The sequence below is a fragment of the Daphnia pulicaria genome, chromosome 1, assembly GCF_021234035.1.
Source record: "Daphnia pulicaria isolate SC F1-1A chromosome 1, SC_F0-13Bv2, whole genome shotgun sequence".
NCBI classification, from domain to species: domain Eukaryota; kingdom Metazoa; phylum Arthropoda; class Branchiopoda; order Diplostraca; family Daphniidae; genus Daphnia; species Daphnia pulicaria.
In genome coordinates this window covers 24,485,894-24,507,232 of record NC_060913.1, presented here as the reverse complement: position 1 = coordinate 24,507,232, position 21,339 = coordinate 24,485,894, and the positions used below count along the sequence as shown (strand labels likewise).

Sequence of the window (21,339 nt, the reverse complement as noted above, 5' to 3'; positions counted from 1 at the left end):
AAATGCAGCCTGCGGCATTCTTTGGCGACAATCAAGGAGCACTCAAGTTGGTGTCCAATCCTGAATTTCATCGCCACACAAAACATACTGACGTACGATATCATTATGTTCGTGAGCAACAAACGGATGGAAGTATCGTGGTTAGTCACGTCGGAACCAAAGAACAACTTGCGGAACGAAGGCGCTTGCTGGTCCAGCTTTTCCAGGACTTAAGAAGGAAGATATATCAGTTCACCCAATTTTGGTTTGAGTGGGGATGTTGAATTTATGTTGTCAATCCTAAATTGTGTAAATCTGGCAACTCCCTCCCTACCCTCTCTTCTCTCTCATCGAGTGTTCTCTCTGTGTGTGTAACTCAGTCTGCTACTTGAATACGTTCGAATCACGAACTTACTTGTGCTACAAACTAAAATACAAAGAAAAGTAATCACAGTGAACAAAAACGTGAGTCTCAATTTAGTTAATATTCAACAGTTTCAGTTTCCAAATTTTTGTAGTTTGTCAGACCAGAAAATATCCAGACGACTCGAAAGATGGATGCAGTGTACAATTTGATGGATTAATTACTTCTTGTAGCATCACAATATTCTAATTTAACAATGGTAAACTAAAACATTTCAATCATCAATTAGCAGTTGACAATTTTGCTGAAAAGCATGCAAAATTATGTGTCTGGGAATGCGGACATCATCGATTTTCCAAAATTACCCAAGCTAACTTTCGGAGACCTACAAAACTCTATAAACTGATCGATATTAACATAGCTGCTGATGTTCGCTCATTTGGAAAGGACGGTTTGTGTAGGTTTCTCCTATCAAGTTGTATTTATTCATGGTCCTGTATCAATATTTCTTCTCAAGCTAGCCTATAGGAACTGGGTTTTTCGGAACAACTATATCTACATTACACATAACCTTCAACTATTGTTGGTTTTTCTCCTAACGGATTTGTGTGTAGATAAGTGGGAGCATGTGTTTTGAAGGTCACATTTAATGCCTCGTTGTTTGTTGTGGCCTCTTCAAAGGAAAAAAGAATCATAACAATGCTATTTCCTGAATTTGGGCAGTCAGCCTACTGCCGAATGATTTCATTTCACTACTTTTTCACTTAAATCAAAACCTTATTGTCAGTATGTTTTTTGGAATTTTAGCAACTTCTTTTTTACTAGAGACACTGTGGAGAAGTTTAACTGTAAAATTAGTTTTCTGAAATAGATTTGTTTGTTTAATCATTGATTATTTCTTCCACGTGGTGGCGTCAGAGTCGTATCGTAAATATCGTCTGCATCACGAGAAATATCGGGCTGTTTTATTGAAGGTACAAGATATCTCGGATTTGGTCATAGTATTAAATTACGAGCTCGTTTCAAGCTATGTCGTAAAGACGACCGTCTATCAGGGCTACTTTCATATCTTCGTAGTTCTCAGTCCCCTCAGATCTCACAGAATAGCCTACGTTGTTATTAAAATGTAAGATTTTTTTCCGGCATTTGCCAGAAAACGTTTGGTTTATCTTGATTTAATCTGGTCTCTTTGATTCGCCACTGCAGTTTACATGTATCGACTAGCTGGATCTAAATCACTCTTATTTTTTGTTCACAGTAGTAGAAATGACTAGCAATACACAGCCATCCCAGAAACTGAGAAGGAATGGATCGCCCAGCACAAACAAATCAAGTGGTCCACTCAGAGCAACAATTCCAGTCAGTCTGATGAGTCAAAGTGTGATCCTTGATGTGCCAGAAGACCCACATCTCACCCACTCATCTCAGAGTGCATGGAGCAAAATTAATTTGCCCCACACTGCTGTTAGCCCCGCTAACACCTTACAGTGTGGAATACCTAAACAAACACCTTGGAGAATGAGACAATGGTCTCCTACTCCAATCAAAGGTTTGCTATTTTCTTCTACAATACAAGCTTCTACTTCTTCTTCATCCACTAACATCCTCAATTCATTGATTTCAGTGGAGAACCCTGAGCCCACTCAAAAGATTGATGATTACCCATCCATGAGGAGAACTGCTTCCCTCGATGCCATTTATCTGAAAGGCCAGTGGCCCAGAGGAACAGCAGATTACGAGTCAAATCTTCTGCTTGACAAAGCCACACAAACTCCAGAGGAATGGATGGCTGATTTGAAGAGGTAATGAGCTGTTTCAGACATTGATTCTACTTTGTCCTAACCATTAAAGCCAAAAATCATTCATTCTCGTTTTGAAGGTTCTCTTGCCGAGGTGTAGAGTCTTCCCCTAGTCGTGATAGGAAGCAAAAGCAGCGCTTTTTTCTGGGCCATCAGGGTCTTAATCCACCACTAATTCAGCAGTATTCTTCGGGTTCCATCTCCCCCAACCGTGTGGCAGTCTCGACCAACACGGAGCAACATCCGGCTCTACCGCTATTCGGCTCGTCCAGTGATAATAAAAAGTCTCGAGCCATCCCAGTGCCCCCGCCGCCCACGACGCAGAGCTCCAGGGCCAGAAACTCGGTGGAAGGTTTCAACACCGAAATCGAGAAGTTGGTCTGCAGAGGCAACGGAGAGACGACATCCAACAAGGTCAGCACAAAGTTGAAAAGTCAATTCAACAAATGAACTTTTCTAATTGTTTTTTTTTGTCTGGTTTGTAGGTGATGGAACCGACGCCGGATGGGCATCGAGCTCCGATTGCCGAACTGTTTAAGCGCAACAATTCTTGCCGCAGTGTCGACACACAAACGCCTGTCAAAGCGTACTCTACGAATTCTTCGTCAGGTGAATATCGAGTAGACAAGAGTACCAGACGTTTTGGGTATGATAATGGGGTGCCTTTTCTCTCTTTCTCATTCAGGGACTTCCTCGCCATGTGGATCCGTCTCTCCATCCGTTTGGGTGTTCGATCATCATCATTCTTCGTCTCGACCGCCCAGCGATGGATGTACAGCCGAAGAAATTGGTATGCGTAATCACTTTTTGGGTTGTTTTGTTGTCGTTCTTCCTCCTCCGGTTGTTTTGGGTTGTTCTTCTTTTCTTTGCAAGTATTTATAGACTTTTTCAGCTGGTGACAGCTTGCGTAGACGCACACGAGTACAGTCGACATTTCCGTTTGGTGTATGTGTATATCTAGGCGACTATAATTCCTTATCGCCGGAAGATTTCCAAGCATTGTCACTTGGAACTTCGCCAAGGAACCGCTTCCTGTGCCGAGAACCGCCCGACGGCTGCGAGAAAGTCGAAACGCTCAAAATCGTCGAGCATACCGTCAAGTATATATACTTTCCTTCGTCGGCCGATTGATGTGGGCGTGTCACTAACGATTACCTTTTGCCATCCATTAGAAACGGACAGGACGCGGCGACGCTCTACTGTCCGCCAAAGCCCAGCTCCCAGTTTGTGCTGCAGCCGTCCAGCAGCTCTGCCTTTTGTTCGCTGAACAAATTCAACTCTTCATCCTTCTCGTCGGCCATGAAGAGCAGCAGCAGTTCGCATTTGTTTGGCGGAAGCGGCGCCGGCGGCAGCGGAGGCCTTATTCACGGATCGAATCTCGGTGAATGTAGCGACCGTTCCAGCAGCGTTCCTCCGCAATGGCCCATTCAACAACAACAGATATCCTCCTCCGCAGCCTTACAAATGATTCCCGCCACTCCCTCAGGACAGCCCATTTGATTCTTTCTCTGAAAATAGTTGCCGAGTTTTTTATTTTGGTGAGAGAGAGAAAAAGGGGAAGAAAAAAAGGACGGCCCGGAGAACTTTTAGGGTTTTTTTTGTCGGCCCATAGTTATTTCTATTGTTGGAATCCCATCCAGCAGCATTTCGGGACTATGTTCCTCTGGTTATACAAGTTGAACTTTGCTGAAAAAAAAAAGAAAAAAATTTATTTCTTTCCTTTTTCGTGCAAAGTATTTCCCAGCCCTTTTTTTTTTTCAAAAAACAAAATTATTTTGTTGACGCCTAAAATTTCTTCTTTGATCAACCCAGGCTTTTTTTTTGTATTTTTCAAGTGTAATTTTTTTATTTTGTTTTCTTTTGGTTGAGAGGTTATCTGAGGAAAGCCTTTTTGAAACACGAGACACACAGCACTGGAATTTGGTTAAAAACAAACAACAAATAATCCTTTTAAATTCGGGACGTCCTTGCTGTTATTGATTATTATTTTTTTTTAATAATTTGAATCGGGAATGTTGCAATCCTTAATAATCTAAAACTATTTTGGCGGACAGGATTTACACGACCACATTGTTGGCCTCCTTTGGAAGACAAAAAAAAAAGACAAAACTATTTGTGCGATGTGTGTGAGCTCATCAAATTTGTTTCTCTCGCGCGCATCCTAATATTTGACGATTGAAATGATGATAAAAAATAAAATAAACGTTCGAAGTTGTTGAAATCGCCAAGGTTAACGAGATGTGGTCTGTCGTCAAACAATTTAATGACTTTTTCACTCGGGTCGGTGTAATGTGATTCCAGAATATTTGTTCCTTATCTGCCGTTTGGCAGATGCGCAGTTAGAAGTGAGAAGAGGCTTCGCTGGGTGCCCCATCTCCCCTTGGGGGCATTAGCAGGGAATCCATTGTGTCAGTTGCAAATCGGAGATCGTCCCGTTTGTGTCTAGTGTGTGATTGTCTCCGATATTATAATTTTTTTTCGTGTCCCTTTTATTTCTTCTCTTGCACAGATAATCGAAACAATTTTGTGAATGTTTGATGGCTCTCCGGGTGCTTCGATCTCCCACGCGATCGAAGAGAGCTGAAACTCGATAGTTGGATTATTCGACAGCAGCGAGTGCCCGACATTTTCGTCAAATAATTTGGTGGAGAGAGAAACATTTCAGCCCGCAGCACACCAACACTCTTGTTTCGCACCTTGTATTAATCGAATCGTGTGAGTATTTCAACTTGTTTCTCTCTCTTTTGTTCACATGCACGTTTCTAATCTGCCCAAGTGTTGGCTGCAGACCAGAGTTTCCTGTCCAAACGAGTGGGGTAATTCGATTTTAGACGACGGCAGACAAGTTCTCGAATATCGTACAGGTTTACCATTTCGCAACAAGGAAAAAGCGTTTCAAATTCTTATTAATTACGACTGGTATGTTCTTCCTCCTCCTTTTGATTATCGGCCGTGTGGGGTTGCAGGTGTTGTTTAGCCCCATCTCTTTTCTTCCAACCCCCTCCCCTTAGCTGGCGATGGATGTCCAGTTGAAAGAAAAAAGGTTTTTCTCTCCTTCGGCGTGACAATGCCGACCGTCTGGTCCAAACAAAAACATTCGAAACGAGGGTAAAAGTGCACATCCGGTCATCAGTTCAGTAGGTACCGTCTCGGAAAATAAAACCCCCAACGGCTAGTGGAACCAGTACGGCCCATTTGAACATCAAGTCAAAAAGGGGGGAGGTCTGTACTTTAAAAACCTCTGCGATATAATCAGAGTCTTTGTATGTGTACAAGTTAACAGAAAATGTTGTCTTCTTCTTCTCCTTTAGAAAGGGGCCAGGGGTGAAATGGGGGAGGGCTCCTGGAAAAAAGGAGGGCCGTGTTTGTGTGTGTTAATGTCGTGTATATTTTTAGTTTTTCCGAGGGAGAGAGAGAAGAAAAAACAAATTTGGAATCGAGCCCTTGAACCGAACGAATCATTTTTCATCGCCGAAACACATGCCACTAAAAAAAGAAGAAGGTCGTCGAAAAACAGTTGACAGACGCACCGACGCCTTCCCCTCCCCCCAAACCATTTCTGGTCGAGTGGAGATTGAAAATCTTTCACTTATCACTCGGGCCGGAATGTTTCGAAACGTGAAATTCCGTCCAGTCGGCGCGAAATCAAACGAACGAACGAAAAAAAAAAAAATTCTTCGACAACAACAACAATTCATTATCGATCCTCGTATTGGAATACATTTCGCTCCTCTGCAGTGTCGTCGTCGGGTCTTGAAAGAAAGTTGCGACCGGCGACGGAAATAGAACACACTAGTCTTTTTGGGCCGCCCTAAAAAGTTGTTGTTGTTGTTGTTGTTGTTTAGGGAGGGGAAACCTCGTCCGCTGCCGGCACGCTCCAAAGTCAAGATCGTTCGGAAGAGTCCAAAAAACCCACCAAAAAGTAGAAAATACCGTTGAACTTTTTACCAAAAGTCTATTATAGTTGGCGGGTTGTTGACGTCAGTTGTGTCCGGCCCTGGACACACACACACAGAGTCGACCCGTTTCTTTTTTTATATTTTGCGGTTTTTTTTTTTATTTTCGGAGGAAGGAATAACAAAAGTGCTAACCGGAATTTCTTTTAAAAATAACACAAAATAAAGAAATGTTGGTAATCCTGATTTACGGTTCCCAGTGGCATTTGACTGGACATCTGTTTAAGACTTGCAAAGCTAATCACGTCGTCCTTTTTATTTTATGATTTGCAGGACGAGGAAGAAAAAAAATCTGTCCGCCATGCTGGACTGAGCCGGACAGTGTGTGGTCGGCCATTTTTGATTGATAGGTGAAAACACACCGGACGTTGTTGTGTTTTCCAGTCGGCACGAATTTTGGCTTTTTTTTAAGAAAAACTGGACGATAGAATCGAATCGAAATGGATCACCGCGTCAACACGATGCCGACGCACAGGAAAGTGGCGTTTGCCCGGCTGCTGAACCGCAACCGCTTCTCCAACGACGAGCTGGAAACGCTCTACGGCCGCTACAGTTGCCGATTGCAGACGGCCTCGGTCGTCAGCTGCACGGTCCTCTTGCTCGTCATGGGCGCCGTTCTCTCGTGCCTCCATTTTTGGTACTCGAGGGGCAGCCCCACCGTCCAGGGCATTTACCTCCTACTCCAGACGGCCGCCTGCGCCGCCCTGCTCGCCTTCCTCATCATCCGCCGCAACGGACACGACTCGCATCTCCTCTGGCTGGCCTACGCTCTCCTGGCCCTCTGCACAGCCCTCTGCGTCGCTAGTCTGCCCGTGCCATTGGCCAGCTGGGCCGGAACGGCGCCCAAAGACGTGGCCGCTACTTCCACCTACTCGCCGTCCCTGGGACTCGTCAAAAACGCCGTCGATCCGTCGGCCTCGGCTTCCAGCAAGTCGCTGGGCAAAGACGCCAACATGGTGGTGACTCGTCCGCCCAGGGGAGGCAAAGGCAAGGCCGGCAAGCGGGTCAATAACTTGACGGACGTCATCCAGCCTCCGCCACCGCCTCCGCCTCTGCCCACGGTGGCGGCCGCCGAGGGATTGTGGCCCATCGTCTTCGCCACTTTCGTGGCCTACGCCCTTCTTCCACTGCCCACTTGGCTGGCCACCGTCTTTGGGGCCTTTATGGGCTCGATGCACCTGGCCGTCGTCATTCTCCTCCCGACGGCCTTACCCTGGCTGGCCTGGCAGCAGATCCTCGGCAATTGCTTGGTCCTCCTGGCCGTCAACACGGTCGGACTCTTCCTCCACATGGTGATGGAGAACGCCCAGCGCAAAGCCTTCCTGGACACCCGCAACTGTATCGCCGCCCGGCTGGAGATTGAGGACGAGAACGAGAAGCTGGAACGGCTCCTCCTCTCGGTCCTTCCGCAACACGTCGCCGTCGAGATGAAGGCCGACCTGATGGCCCCCGTCGAGGGCCAGTTCCACAAGATCTACATCCAGCGCCACGAGAACGTCAGCATTCTGTAATTATAATTGGACCATTCCACCGCCTTGCCTTCCCCTCCGGCATTCCCTGGACCCGCTCCAGCACCAACCAAACACATTTTTGGGGGGTTTTATTTTATTTCATTTCCGTTGGGCCGTTCCAGGTTCGCCGACATCGTCGGTTTCACCGTCTTGGCATCTCAGTGCACCGCCCAGGAGCTGGTCCGCTTGCTCAACGAGCTGTTTGGCCGCTTCGATCAACTGGCCAGCGACAATCATTGCCTGCGGATCAAAATCCTGGGCGACTGCTACTATTGCGTGTCGGGATTGCCGGACCCGAGATCCGATCACGCCCACTGCTGCGTCGAAATGGGACTGGGTATTTATTTCCGGCGCATGGAAGTTGACTGATTGATTGACTGGTTGATGTAAATTTTGTGCAGACGTGATCGACGCCATCGCCTCGGTCGTCGAAGCCACGGACGTCCGTCTCAACATGCGAGTGGGCATTCACACGGGCCGTGTCCTCTGCGGAGTCCTGGGATTGCGCAAGTGGCAGTACGACGTCTGGTCCAATGACGTCACCCTGGCCAACGCCATGGAAGCTGGCGGAGAGCCCGGGTATGTCTATATACAAGCGTCTGCCCGTCTCATTTGTCTTACCTATGCAAATTGGAAATGGAAAATGAAAATTGATGACCTTGTGTGTGTGTCCAGGCGAGTGCACATCACCGAATCGACATTAGCCCATTTGCACGGCGAGTATCAAGTGGAGCCGGGCAGCGGAGGATCCCGGAATCAGTACCTGCGTGACCACAACGTCCACACCTACTTTATTGTCCCGCCCGCCCGCCGTCGCAAGGTAACGAGAAACTCGATTGACATTGGCGTCGCACATTTCGCACAATTGGCGCCGGAAGGGCCGGAAGCCTTTTTTTTTCTTCCTTTTTTTTGGTCCTTGTTTTTACATTTCGATTCCGCATGCTGCGTGTCCGCTTTTGTGTCCGCTTACGCGTCCGTCCCTTTCTCGTGCCAAAACTAATCGATGTCGACAAATCGCTGCCCGTCTCTAAGCAACGGCCAAACTAACGAACGAAACTTTGCCCCTTTTTTCTCTCTGCCCCACCCCCATCCGCATTTCTTGTTTTGGCCTTCCGCTTTTTTTTTTGCAACCGACAACAACAACAACGACAACAACAACAACATCCAGCCGCTCTTGTTTAACACGCTGCAGGTGAGGAGCGCCCTGGGTCAAGGCGGAGGACCGGGCAGCGGATCCGGAGGCAACCAGCGACGCAAATTGTCGTTCCGCAACGTGTCGAACGTGGTGGTCCAGCTCCTGCACTCGATCAAGTACTCGGTCGAGGTTCCATTCTCCAACATCGCCGCCGCCCCATCCGTCCATTCCGTCAACATGCAACAACAACAACAACAGAATCCGGGCGTCAATTGCCACAATTCCGGCGGGAGCACGGCCGGCCACAAAAAGGTTAGCACGTCACAGTCAAACTACGTCCGGTTAATTAAAACTAAAAATGTTTATTTGTTTATGTTTCCCGCCTAACAGAACAAGGTGACGGACAAGGCCAAACGGCCGCTGAAGAAGCGCCACGCCAGTTTCCATCAACACCAACCGACGAACCGAGTCAACAAATTCCTGGCACAGGCCATCGAGGCCCGTTCGATGGGCCAGGAAAAGTCCAATCACGTCCACGCTCTAACCCTCTGCTTCCGGGACTCGCTCAAGGAGGAACAAGTACGTCAAACATCCGCCCATCGATCCGCTTTGCAATGTCTGGCCCATTTAACGTCTCTGTTTGCTCTCTGGTCCGTCTGCAGTACCAACGGGATGCGGACAGCAGTTTCGGCAGCTCCTTGGCCTGCAGTCTGGTCCTGCTCGTCTTTTTGGGCGGCGTCCAGCTGGCCGTCTTGCCTCGAACCCTCATTCTTCTGCTCCTGTTTCTGACGGCTTTCGTCTGGACGGCCGTCCTGCTCATGATGTTGCTGGCCGCCCGTCTGCGATGGCTTCGCTGGGATGTGACGCACGCGTTCGCCTTCCGGCTGGCCATCACCGTCTTCACTATCGTCCTCTTGTGCGCCGTCGCCCAAGTCAACGTCGTACGTCGTTCGTTTATCTTAATTCATAATTTATCTTTCTTGGCCGCTTGTGTTTTTTCCAGTTGAGTTGACTGGACAGTGTTCTAATCGGTTGATGGATTTTTATTCTCTTCCATTCCATCCGTGGACGGACAGTTCACTTGCAGGCCGGAAAACACGTGCACCCCCGCAGTTTCTGCCAACGCGACGCCGCCCGTCGGGTCGGTCGTGGCCGATCACCGCAGCTGCCCGCTCCCGCACTACATCATCCTGTCGGGTGTGCTGGGATTCCTGGGCGTGGCCATCTTTCTGCGTCTTCCGGCTGTCGTCAAGGGCGTCGTCTTGATCCTGGTCACGTCCGTCTATTTGATGCTCTTCCACCTGACGCATCGGCCCATCCTCGACTGCTACGACGCCCGGACGGGCACCCTCATCCCTCTGAGAGCCCTGGGTTCCCTCCAGCTGTTGCTCTTCCTCTTGGGCGTCATCCTGCACGGCCGTCAAGTCGAGTGGACGGCCAGGCTGGACTTTTTGTGGCAGAGCCAGGCCAAGGAGGAGAAACAGGAGATGGACGCACTGCAGCACAGCAACCGGCGGATCCTCTTCAATTTGCTGCCGTCCCACGTCGCCCAGCACTTCCTCGGCCAGGACGGCCACAACACGAGGAGCAACCTGGAGCTGTACCACCAGAGTTACTCGCGGGTGGGCGTCCTCTTCGCCTCCATCACCAATTTCCACGAGTTCTACATCGAGCTGGACGGCAACAACCAGGGCGTCGAGTGCCTGCGGCTCCTGAACGAAATCATCGCCGACTTTGACGAGCTGCTGGGCGAGGAGCGATTCCGTTCTGTCGACAAGATCAAGACGGTCGGCTCGACTTACATGGCCGCCGTCGGGCTGATGCCGGACATGCGGATCGGCCAAGTGGAGACGGACGCCAACGTGACGGCCTCCTTCTACCTTGCCACCCTGGTGGAATTCGTGTTCGCCATGAAGGAGAAGCTGCTCTGCATCAACGAGAACTCGTACAACAATTTCACGCTCAGGGTGGGCATGAACATTGGGCCGGTCGTGGCCGGCGTCATTGGCGCCCGCAAGCCGCAGTACGACATTTGGGGCAACACGGTCAACGTGGCTAGTCGCATGGATTCCACCGGATTACCCAACCACACTCAGGTAATTTTAAATTTGCCGCCCTAAATAAAAATGAAATTGTCAAATCATTCCGGAATGAAAATTCACCACTCGACAGGTGACGGAGGAAGTGTATCAAGTGCTGAGGCACCAGCCGTACGAGTTCCAGTGCCGTGGGCGGGTCAAAGTCAAGGGCAAAGGCGAGATGACGACCTACTTCCTGACGGACCGCAAGCAGCCGGCCACCGTCCGGGTGGACGACATCGCCATGATGATGATGAAGCAGCCCAGTCACCACAACAACTCGAATCTCATGGCCTCCATGTACGGCGGAGTCATTACGCCGCTGGCCCTGGTCCACCAGCAGATCCGCCAGCAGAATCACCAGCAGCAAATGGTTGGCGGGCCGCTGGTCCAGCTCAGACCGGTCGGCCGGAGCAACAGCGGCGGAAGCGGCAGCCGGGACAGGCGCAGTCCCATGCACGACGCCCTCCACCCGAGATTCCATCCGCTCTCGGAAGAGATGATGGCCCCGCCGCTGATTCCGCCACCTCCGCCCACTTCCGCCTACCACCAAGTTCCTCGTTTCACCAAGAATCCTTACCTGCAGCAGTTGCAACAACAACAGCCGCCGGTCATCATTCCCAACAGCATCCAGCCCAATCCGCCGGTGCCTCGGCACAGCAGCACTCCGCCGCGCAGCAACGGCCGCGTCCACCACCACCAGCAGCAACAACAACAACAGCAGCAGCAGATGCAACATCAGCCAACGCCGCCGTTGTTGCAGCAGCAACAACAACTGCAGAATCTCAGCCCCATCCGGAGTTGTTCGGAAACGGAAAGCGGATCGCCTCTGGGCATGGGTCTCTCGGTCAGGACGGTGACGGCTGGTCCGATCCAGCTGCAGAAATCGCCCAGCGCCCCACCGCTCAAGAGGCAGCACCAGCACGGAAGCGGCGGCGGCGGTGGTGGTCAAAATTCCGGAATTCCGGGCCGACCGGCTTTCGAATTTCCGGCGCCTCCACCACCTCCTCCGCACGGCACTTCGTCTGCGGGCAGCAGTGGGCGAGCCATGGGCCGCAACTTCCGCCACCGGTCGGACGAGAGTCTGTCCGGAATCGGTTCGTCGATGAGGGGCGAGGCCTATTCGACGCGAATCCACTCGTCGGCGGATGACGTCAGCTCGGCCAACCGGAGCGAGCGAAGTGAGAGCGAGACGGAGGACAGCTCGTCGGACGAGAGTTACACCAAGACGGAAGCGGAAGTCGACCCGGACAGTCCCGGAACGTCACCCAATTTCCGTATTCCGTCGCTCCTGCCGCTCAGCCTGGACATCGAAAAGGCCTGGTCTCGCATGAACGCCGAATTCACGGCCAACGGGCACCGGCCCGAAGTGGTGGCCCAATCGACGCCCTCTAGGATGCCGACGGCCGGCATGGCTTCCGCCGCATCGACGACGGAAGCGATCGAACTCAAAGGTAAAATGATTTTGCACAACTTTGATTGATTCCGGATTCATTTGAAAAACAAATAATTATTTTGGGAATGTCGGATGGCAGATTTGCATTTGCTGAAAGTGCCGACGCCCAAATTGACGACGGCCGGAAGCAGCAGCCGCTCGATGAAGTCGGGGACCACTGCCGCCGATTCCGACATCATGGCCGAGTCTTGCGTGGCGGAATCTTGCGCCAGTTTCGAGTTTGTCGACGACGACGATGAGCCGGAAGGCCGGGTGGATGACGACGACGACGACGAGGAAGAAGGAGAGGAAGGAGAGACGACGGAACAGGAGCAACAGCAGCGCTCGCAACCTCCTTCGCCGCCCAAGTTGCTGGTCATCAGCTCGGACGGAACCAAGTCAAGTTCGGCCGTCTGCAGTCCCAGCAGCACGTCGGAGATTGGCAGCGTTTTCGGGCTCCGCTTCGATCCGCAGGAGAACAAGATGACCCTGCAGCTGACGGCCACGGCCGGCGAAACGGTTCGATCGCCTCAGGGCGGCTCGGAACTGACGGAATCGTCCAAACTGACGCCCAGCCGGTTCCCGCTGGATCTGGGCAGCCCGACGCGGTCGGATGGCGGCGGCGGCGGCCTCTTCCCTAGTCTCAAAAGCCAGGCCAAGAAAAGTGAATACGAGAACGCGACGGACGACGAGCGGAAGCGCGAAGAAGTGGCCGAGGCCGTGGACGTCAGGCGGGAGCAGGAGCAAGTGCGCCAGATCCTGGCCAGCGCGGCGGCCCTTCAGGCGGAGACGAGCCAGTCGGAGTGGAGCGAAGACGACGACGACGATCTGTCGGACGACGACAGCAACGAAGACGGCCAGGACCAGGATTGCCCGCAGGGACCTCTGCTGGGCTCCAACAACCAACACCCGTCGCTGGGCAACGGCAGGAAACTCTGCCACAACCGGCGGCGCAAATTCCATTTCGGCCTGGCCAGCGACGTGGAGTCGACGGGCTACACGACGGACGACGCCGGCATGGAGAACCTCTCGGTGTTCAACGACGCCGGACTCACCGACGCCGAAGGGGCCCTGAGTGACATCAATTCACTATTGAACGACGGAATTCCCGTCGGCGATTTCGACATGGCCGACGACACGAGTCTCAGTTCCCGCGCTTCCTCCCGCTTCTTCGATTCCGAACCCATCCTCAATTTGGAGACGTACACCAACAATCCATCCGCTTCCGGAATCGGCTCAAGTAAAATTTTTGACTGAACTTGTTTGTTTCTTTTTGAATTATTTCGTCCTGTTGGATTTTAAAAATTTAAATTCGTTTTTCATTTTCAATTCAATGTCGCAGATAAGATGACGAGCAGCATGTTGTACGATTCCGAGTACGACAACTACGGTCCGAGTTCCTTGGCGTCGGATGACCTGTACGACGACGCGTCGTTGGACGTCGCGGCCAGCAAGCAGCTGATTGGCGGAGAAGACAAAATCCGCCGCGTTTCACAGCACATAACCCGCAGCTTTGGGCAGCCCAGTCAGCGCAATCTCAGCACTAGCAGCGACAGCGAAGACGCCTGAAGGACGTCAAAAATAGAAGAAGAAGAAGAAGAAATTGGAATTCATTCTAACCTTCAACATACCTTCCGGCATCCGCGCTCTCCCACTCAAAACTGCTAATGAATGATCATCATCATTTATTCATTAATTTCACCTTGGATATTTTCTAATGGCTCGTTTTCTTTTTTCTCTCTTCTCTTTGATTGTGTTGAATGTTTCAAAATGATTGAAAGCAAAGAAATTCTCTTCGCAGCTTTACGAAGTTTGTAATGCCACACACAGACTTGCCCTACCTGGGCATTTATTATTATAGCACGTCCGTTTTTTTGGTTTTTCTCTTTGGAATTTACTGTGATTCAGTTGACCCAAGCCTCTTTACTAAGAATCTTTAAACTAGAACTGTTTTCTGTCTTGATTATTAATTGAATTCAAACTGCTGGTCTTTTTGCATAAAATATCTTTCTTTTTTCTATCTCTCTCGAATCGCCGCTCTGCATGGCTCTTCCTATTTTTTGGCATTTGCTCTCCCGCTCATCATATCTCTCGCTCGTTCGTCATTGGCTTTTTTTTTTTGTTTCTTTGACAGTTTTTTTTTTGTGTTTGGTCTCGCCGATATTATCAACGTGTTTTTGTTTTCGTGTGCGTGTTTCGATTGATTATTTTTCGTTCAGTGGACAGAAAATGGTGTGCCTTTATCTCTTCAATTCAATTGTGAATGTCGTCGGTTACTACGCTGATGAGCGGTCAATTTTCAATGTTTTTCGATTGCTGTTATACGATTCCCTTTTCGTTCTTGTTTTACCTAAACAATGTCATTGTGTACTTAACTAGGTATAATATTATATTGCCGGGGGAAACGTCTGACGTAGTAGGGTGTAAAATAATAAATCGAAAAGGGCAGTCGGCTACTTTTAAAGGAGCGAGCAACTCTGAATGTGGAAGAAACGCTTCCGGTCGTCAGAAAAAGAAAAACAGTTAAAATAACTTACTCAATGTTTAATATGGCTCTACTTAACTTACACACCTTTTTTATAAATGAGAAGACACACACACTCAAGCCCATGTCATGTATATAAAGCAATAAGACAATGTTTTCACCATAGTTAATTGTTCCTTCAATAAACGACGATCTGCTGGATCTTAATCTTTTTCAATAATTATTCATTCCAGCTCCACAAACAGTTTAACAGAAATATTATACCCGACATAATGAATTAAACTTTGACCATTTATTGAGTTACAATTCCATGTTGTGCAGGTGTAGAGGGGAACTACATGAAACATTAGCAAATAAATGAATCCATTAGATATTTTTATAACAGAAACAAACACATGCCATAAAGTCATGAACGCTGAAACAAAAGCAATCTAATACTTAATAATTCGGATGCTCTCAAAACATTGAAAGCACAAGTCATCTTGAGTATACAAAACACACTCACAAGTCACAAGCCGCTTTTACTAAATGAAGCCCAGTTACCTCTAGGCACCTGGAAATCATTCATGCATGTAAAATTTGGAAACGCGAACCAATAAAAGGCAAAGCAATTACAAGTAAATAAATCAATAAAAAGGGTGCAATGCAAAAGCCACAAACTCCAAAGACATTTCGGTAAAGCAAATAGCAAAATAAACTAGCAGACGACTAAACAAACTGCTACGCCATCTTGTGGTAAAATGAGAAAAGTTAGCTAATCGAATATTTAAAATAATAAATGAAAAATGAACTAAAAGATGTAGAAAAAAAATAATCTGATATTAAATTTTTGGCAAAAAAAATTTTGTACATGGGAAAATAATCGGAAATTCCTTGTTTGAATTTTTTCTATTATTATCATTTTTGTAACACATTTCAAAACATTCTTATGGTTTTATGTTTTTATTGCTTTCTCTAAATTTTTCTTATAACATTTATCAATAGCATTCCCAGAATTCCTTTGAGATGAACAGCGCCATCTTATCGGATGTTGATGACAATATAATTTACTTTTGTATCGATACTTAGGAACCCTCAGCGGGGGGTGGGAGAGCGACTGTACTTCGCACGCGAAAGGTTACGAGTTCAAATCTCGGGACGGGTGAAGTGAAAAGTGAGCGAAATTATAGGGCCAACATTTATTACCAAAACTTGCACGACAGAAATATAATGAAATATGTCCGATTAATTGGACGGATCAAACGGGGTTCAAGGGGGCACCAGCGAAAGAAGTCGCATGCCTGAATCGCTGTATAGAGATGTCACGATGTGATAATCTTACGTCGTGGGAGTTCTGGATCGGCCCAGACGGAACGCTGCCTTACGAAAGTGTTGGATGAAATGTCATTGACATTGACAACAAATACGTAAGGGGAGTTGTTAACAGATGTATAGGCTGAGTTCCAATTGGTTTCTTAGCTTGCGTTGACAACTTGTATGTAATCTCTATATCAGTCCTAATACCCTTCCCTTGAAGAGGGTAAATTCCATGTGGATATCAGTGAAAGTGCGGAAAAAAAAGTGTGAGTACAGTGCACTCTTTTAATTAATTAAGAAGATGCGGAAGCTTCCTTTTTAAAATATTTCGGACCAATTCTGCGTTTCTGAAATATTCTTTGTTTGCCCCATAGGACATAAAAAAGTAATTAAACTAATGTAAACGACGGTTCCATTAGTTAGAAAAAAGTTAAAATAGCTTACTCAGTGTTTATGTCATTTTTTAAACGAAAAGACATTCAATCATGCATATAATAAGGTTTTTGATCATAGTTGTTCAATAAACGACAATCCTAGTTTTTTTGAAACTATCTAATCCAACCAACCAAACAGAATTGGTCCAGTACGTGAGTTGTCCAGTACGTTTCACCCTTTTCGTCTTTCGCCTTACTAGGCCCTAAAGGCAAAAGAGGGGGTGGATAGGCAGCAAGAAAAGGGTGAAAAGAGGGAAAAAGAGCAAACTTCATCCCATTTCAAGGATTGCCAACCAAAAATGGCGTGGGGTCCTTTTTAAAAGAGCTAATCTCAACTTTGAAGTGAGATTACGGGGGGAAATTATTATTTTAAAAATAAAAAAAAAATACCATGAGAATCAGCGTGAAAAATTGATTCTAATGATATTTTTTTCAAAGGAATCCCTTATTCATGCACCAACCCTTTTAAGGTACTTTGAAGAAAGTAACTGGTCTGTTCTTAAAATGACTGGAGAAGTAGGTTTTATCACGGGGTATATTCATGTAAGTTTGCTTATTTGTTATATGTGTATGTGTGCCTATTTGGTGGTTACTGACTATTACTTGTAGTTTTATAGTGAATTGTCTGAATACCTGCAAGACCAACTGTTTGAAACTAACAATGACGATCCCAGGTAGCACAGTCATGTCAATTCCATATCAATTTGATATGCTAATGTCATTTTGACATTCTTGCCTGAAAGTGTGACATGAAATTAACATGACATCTGTATAATATTTTGGATATCACGGATGTGATGTAATAAAGATGTCCATTTTATGTGTAGAAAATCACACTTTATTACATCTCAAAAGTGATATGAAATTGATGTTTGTTTGGTATGAAAATGTAGATATACAATTTTGAATATATTATTGACCTACTAAATAACACAATTTGTCTTACATAATTTTGATATGACAATGACGGTTGTCGTTATTACATCTAATTAAAGATATCAATTTTTTACATTATTTTGACATGAAATTGATATTTTATTTTATACATTCTTTCCTGTTTTAAATGCGCTATGAAAAATATGTCGTAATTGTATCTTATTATAGTTATCAATTTTTGTTACATTATTTTGATATGTTTTTGGTATTGTTGTCAATATGATGTGAGTTGATGTGAGAGTGAGTGAGAGATATGAGTCTACAGGAATGACAAAATTGCTTACTCAAAGTCGTAGTAACAATGAAACAACTGTAAATGATGATACAGTTTGCAATTCGTCAACTTCGTTTATTACTAACAGTTTGAAAACAAGGTTCCCATTGAACTCTGTAGCGGAAGTGGTGGAAGTTGAGTTGGCTTTAAAGAGTAATGCCGAATTCGTCAACAAATTGGTAAAACTTTTGTCACACATCTTCCGTGCATTATGTTAAAATTTTAATTAACAATTTATTAGGTTGCACATTTTGAATTTTTGGTGGTGGACGGAAAATACAACAAGTCTGTCTCAAATACAATCAGACACGTAGTTGGTCCGGAGTTATGGAAATCATACACTTTCTATGGCATTGAAAAAGAAAAGATGGCGTCCTTCAATGCGCTTGATTCTTGCCAGTGCATAAAAAGTGCGTATGCACATGTCTAGGGCCTACATACGTACAAAACTTCCTATTTGACAAACTTTGTTATTACTTTTAAAATTTCAGATGCCGTTAAACGTCGGTTTCCCTTGGAAAGTGAAAGTACTTTTAACAGGAGAGCAGTTGAAGTATTCACATAAACAAGGAACCTCATCAAGAGTGCCGAAAAAAAGAATGCAGTATGAAAAATACCTTCCTTGATCGCCCTTTTGTAACATAACAAAAATTTACATGTGATTCACAAGAAATAAAGCAATTCTTTGTTTTCAATTTGGGTTTTCACAGTAATACTAAGTTTTCATAGCAAAATAGAAAAAGTGATATCAATTTCGCATTATGTGTGTTATATCAAATGCATATAAAAAATAAGATATATGTTTAATGATGTATATTGTGTGTTCATTTTGCAATATCTAAAGCATGTCAACAAGAAGATATCAAAATATTGATATCTGAAGGATCTAAAAAAGAGCGATAAGGGAGATATGAAAAAGATATCACTATTCAGATATCTTATGTCTAAAAATGAATATCAAAAAGACTTTTTCGGTACATCTTTTTCATATCCTTTCGATTTTGGCGTTTTCGGCACCCATATAAAACGCTTGGTCCCCCTTTTATTTAAAATCTCCTCGTTTATTAAAAATCTTTCCGTTTCGGCACTAATATTCTCCGTTTTGGCACCAATTGTGTCTTTTTTGGCACCAACTGTGTCTGTTGTTGCACAAAAACAAAAACATATGTTGCAAGTCATCTATAGGTGGCTTAAAACAAAAAATAAAATGGTGTCCTGCAATCTTGATGGTCAGGTAGGAAAACTACAAGTACCTTCTTCGAAAAGCAAACATATGTAGTCAAGCTAATGAATGAGTTTGTGCTACAAAAGGCAGTTTTCTAACTTGAAAAAGAAAATCCATATTTCATGAGAATAAATACGTTAACACTAGTCAAATTGATTTCCAATGCCTGACAAAAAACAAATGCAACTAGACGTACACCTCACAAAACAAGTCAAATCGTAATAAAATCAAACTTTTTCTAATTAGGATTTCAATTCCGTGAGCTTGAAACACTTACTTAATGATGGAAGAACTGGACGAACACGATTTACATAGAGAAAGATTTGAAAAGTCGTAAAATCAAGGATAAAAAGTCAATATTGTTTCAAATTAAAAAAGTTTAGGCACGATTATTTGACTCTGTAATTTTCTAATTCTAAATTCGAGTGTTTTCACCTAATTTTTTTTGGAACCCTGACGTTTATTTTACAATTTGATTCTCAAGTGTAACCGGATTCATATTGTATAATTGAATTAGATAGTACTTGCACGCGACGTAACTACACATCAGTTCGTTAGTTTTGTTATCGAAACATGTTAAATTTACAGAATTATTTTGTCCCTCTCGTTTGGATGCAAATGTTTTGCACCTTATCGACTTTTTCTTTCACCGTTTCGTGAAGTCTCAACCCACTCAGTAAAGCTTCGAGCCGGGATATCTCTTGTTTTTTTGTTTTCAGCTTTGCACGAAGACTTTCGATTTTGGACCCAAATTTCCCGTTTCATCTTATACGTCTTATCTATTGGCAAACAATAAATGATGTGAATTAGATTTTTTAAACTTAAAAACAAGAAAGACGGTAGTACCTCCTCTAAAATTGCTAAGCTGGCAGAATAGGCGACATTGAAACTTGTGATTCGTTCTGAATTTTAGTTGATTGTCGTAGACAGCCATCTGGGACTTGATAGAGGTTTTTGCAAAATTTTGAATCAGCAAAGTCTTTTCCGCTGCCACTTTCTTAGCTCCCATCTTCCTTTCTTAATTGTCCAGCAGCTGAGTAATCGGCTGGCTCATATTTCTTCCTCCAATAACATCTATGTGTTTTGTATAATTTCTCTAACACTGGATCAGGGGGGCCACAGCCAATATCCCATGGTCGTTGGAGGCATCAATCTGAAATTAAAATTTCTTAGTTATTTTTCGGTTCGAATACCACTCAGACAATAAAAACTTACGTCATGAAAGAGCCAAGGCTTGTGGACAATTAGGTTGTTGAAAATGTAGCAGTGGTTGGAACTGCTGTGCAAAATTTTCTTTATTTCCCTGTCGCAATCGTATTGGATGACGAGTTCTGTTGTTGTCATTCTTAGCATCCAAGCTGCTATTGTTTCTTGGTTTCTAAATCTCATTTGTCGTGCTGCAAAATATATTCATTCAACGGAAGCATGTTTGATACGCCAATGATCCAAATAAAGAAGTAAAAACTGTAAAAACTTGAGAATTTAGTTATATATTTTCCTGGTGGACATTTCATTTCATGTTGAAGCTCTCGTTGGATGATATTTGGTTGGCCTTGGTGTCTTGCTGTTCTGTCATCTCTACGCTGTAACGCCAGCTGAAATCCAAAGTAATAATCGTTGAAAATTAATTTTTTCTATCGGATTTTACCTTTGATTAGTCGAAGGAAGACAAGGTTGTTGAAGTGGAATGATCAAGACACACGCCAATGAGCGGTCAATTTTCAAAGTTTTCGATTGCTATTATATGATTTCCTTTTCGTTCTTGTTTTACCTCAACAATTTCATTGTGCTATATAATATTATATTGCCGGGGGAAACGTCTGACGCAGTAGTAGGATGTAAATTAATAATCAAGGGCCCTCAGCTACTTTCAAAGGAGCAAGCCACTCTGAATGTGACACTGAATGAAACGCTTCCGGTCGTCAGCAAAAAAAAAACACAATTAAAATAACTTACTCAATGTTTAATATGGCTCTACTTAAGTGACACACCTTTTTTTCCAAATGAAAGACACACACACTCAAGCCCATGTCATGTATATAAAGCAATAAGACAACGTTTTCACGAAGCTGTTCCAATAAACGACGATCTGCTGGATTCAAATTTTTTGTCAATGATTATTCATTCCAGTTTAACAAACAGTCTAACAGAAATATTGTAACCGACATTATGAATTGAACTTTGACCATTTATTGATTTAAAATTCCATGTTACGCAGGGGGACTAAATGAAACATTAACAAATAAATAATAATAATAATGTATTAAACTTCTATAGCGCCTTTTCCATAAACATGTTCAAAGGCGCTTTTCCTGACGAGCACGGTTATCAATTTCATCTTTAAACGCCACGGTAATCAAATGTGTTTTAAGTCGTGAACAAAACTGGGCAAGGGAAGTTGCCTTACGGACAGTCGATGGAAGGGAATTCCA

General features: G+C 45.2%; 2 protein-coding genes across 5 annotated transcripts; both read left to right on the top strand.

The window, feature by feature from the left end:
* Window positions 1–1,241: 1,241 nt before the first annotated feature.
* On the top strand, window positions 1,242–4,363 carry LOC124315323 (protein FAM117B-like). 3 transcript variants are annotated; one of them, XM_046780949.1, is made up of 8 exons: window positions 1,242–1,317; window positions 1,602–1,892; window positions 1,968–2,145; window positions 2,223–2,556; window positions 2,628–2,751; window positions 2,828–2,932; window positions 3,104–3,242; window positions 3,315–4,363. In XM_046780949.1, exons 2-8 carry the CDS (start codon window positions 1,610–1,612, stop codon window positions 3,640–3,642), a joined length of 1,491 nt encoding a protein of 496 aa, XP_046636905.1. In that variant the 5' UTR covers window positions 1,242–1,317; window positions 1,602–1,609; the 3' UTR covers window positions 3,643–4,363. The 3 variants fall into 3 exon arrangements, with proteins under 3 accessions (XP_046636905.1, XP_046636896.1, XP_046636886.1); XM_046780940.1 differs by lacking the exon at window positions 1,242–1,317 and adding an exon at window positions 1,324–1,469 and having other exon boundaries at window positions 1,605–1,892; XM_046780930.1 differs by lacking the exon at window positions 1,242–1,317 and adding an exon at window positions 1,324–1,469.
* A 201-nt stretch (window positions 4,364–4,564) lies between these two features.
* LOC124313984 (Ca(2+)/calmodulin-responsive adenylate cyclase-like) lies at window positions 4,565–14,945 on the top strand. Of its 2 annotated transcripts, none has more exons than XM_046778922.1 (12): window positions 4,565–4,857; window positions 6,372–7,605; window positions 7,732–7,946; window positions 8,011–8,188; window positions 8,285–8,429; window positions 8,802–9,056; window positions 9,135–9,323; window positions 9,407–9,685; window positions 9,821–10,840; window positions 10,917–12,276; window positions 12,358–13,497; window positions 13,600–14,945. In XM_046778922.1, exons 2-12 carry the CDS (start codon window positions 6,539–6,541, stop codon window positions 13,824–13,826), a joined length of 6,075 nt encoding a protein of 2,024 aa, XP_046634878.1. In that variant the 5' UTR covers window positions 4,565–4,857; window positions 6,372–6,538; the 3' UTR covers window positions 13,827–14,945. The 2 variants fall into 2 exon arrangements, with proteins under 2 accessions (XP_046634878.1, XP_046634869.1); XM_046778913.1 differs by having other exon boundaries at window positions 8,778–9,056.
* The last annotated feature ends 6,394 nt before the right edge of the window (window positions 14,946–21,339 follow it).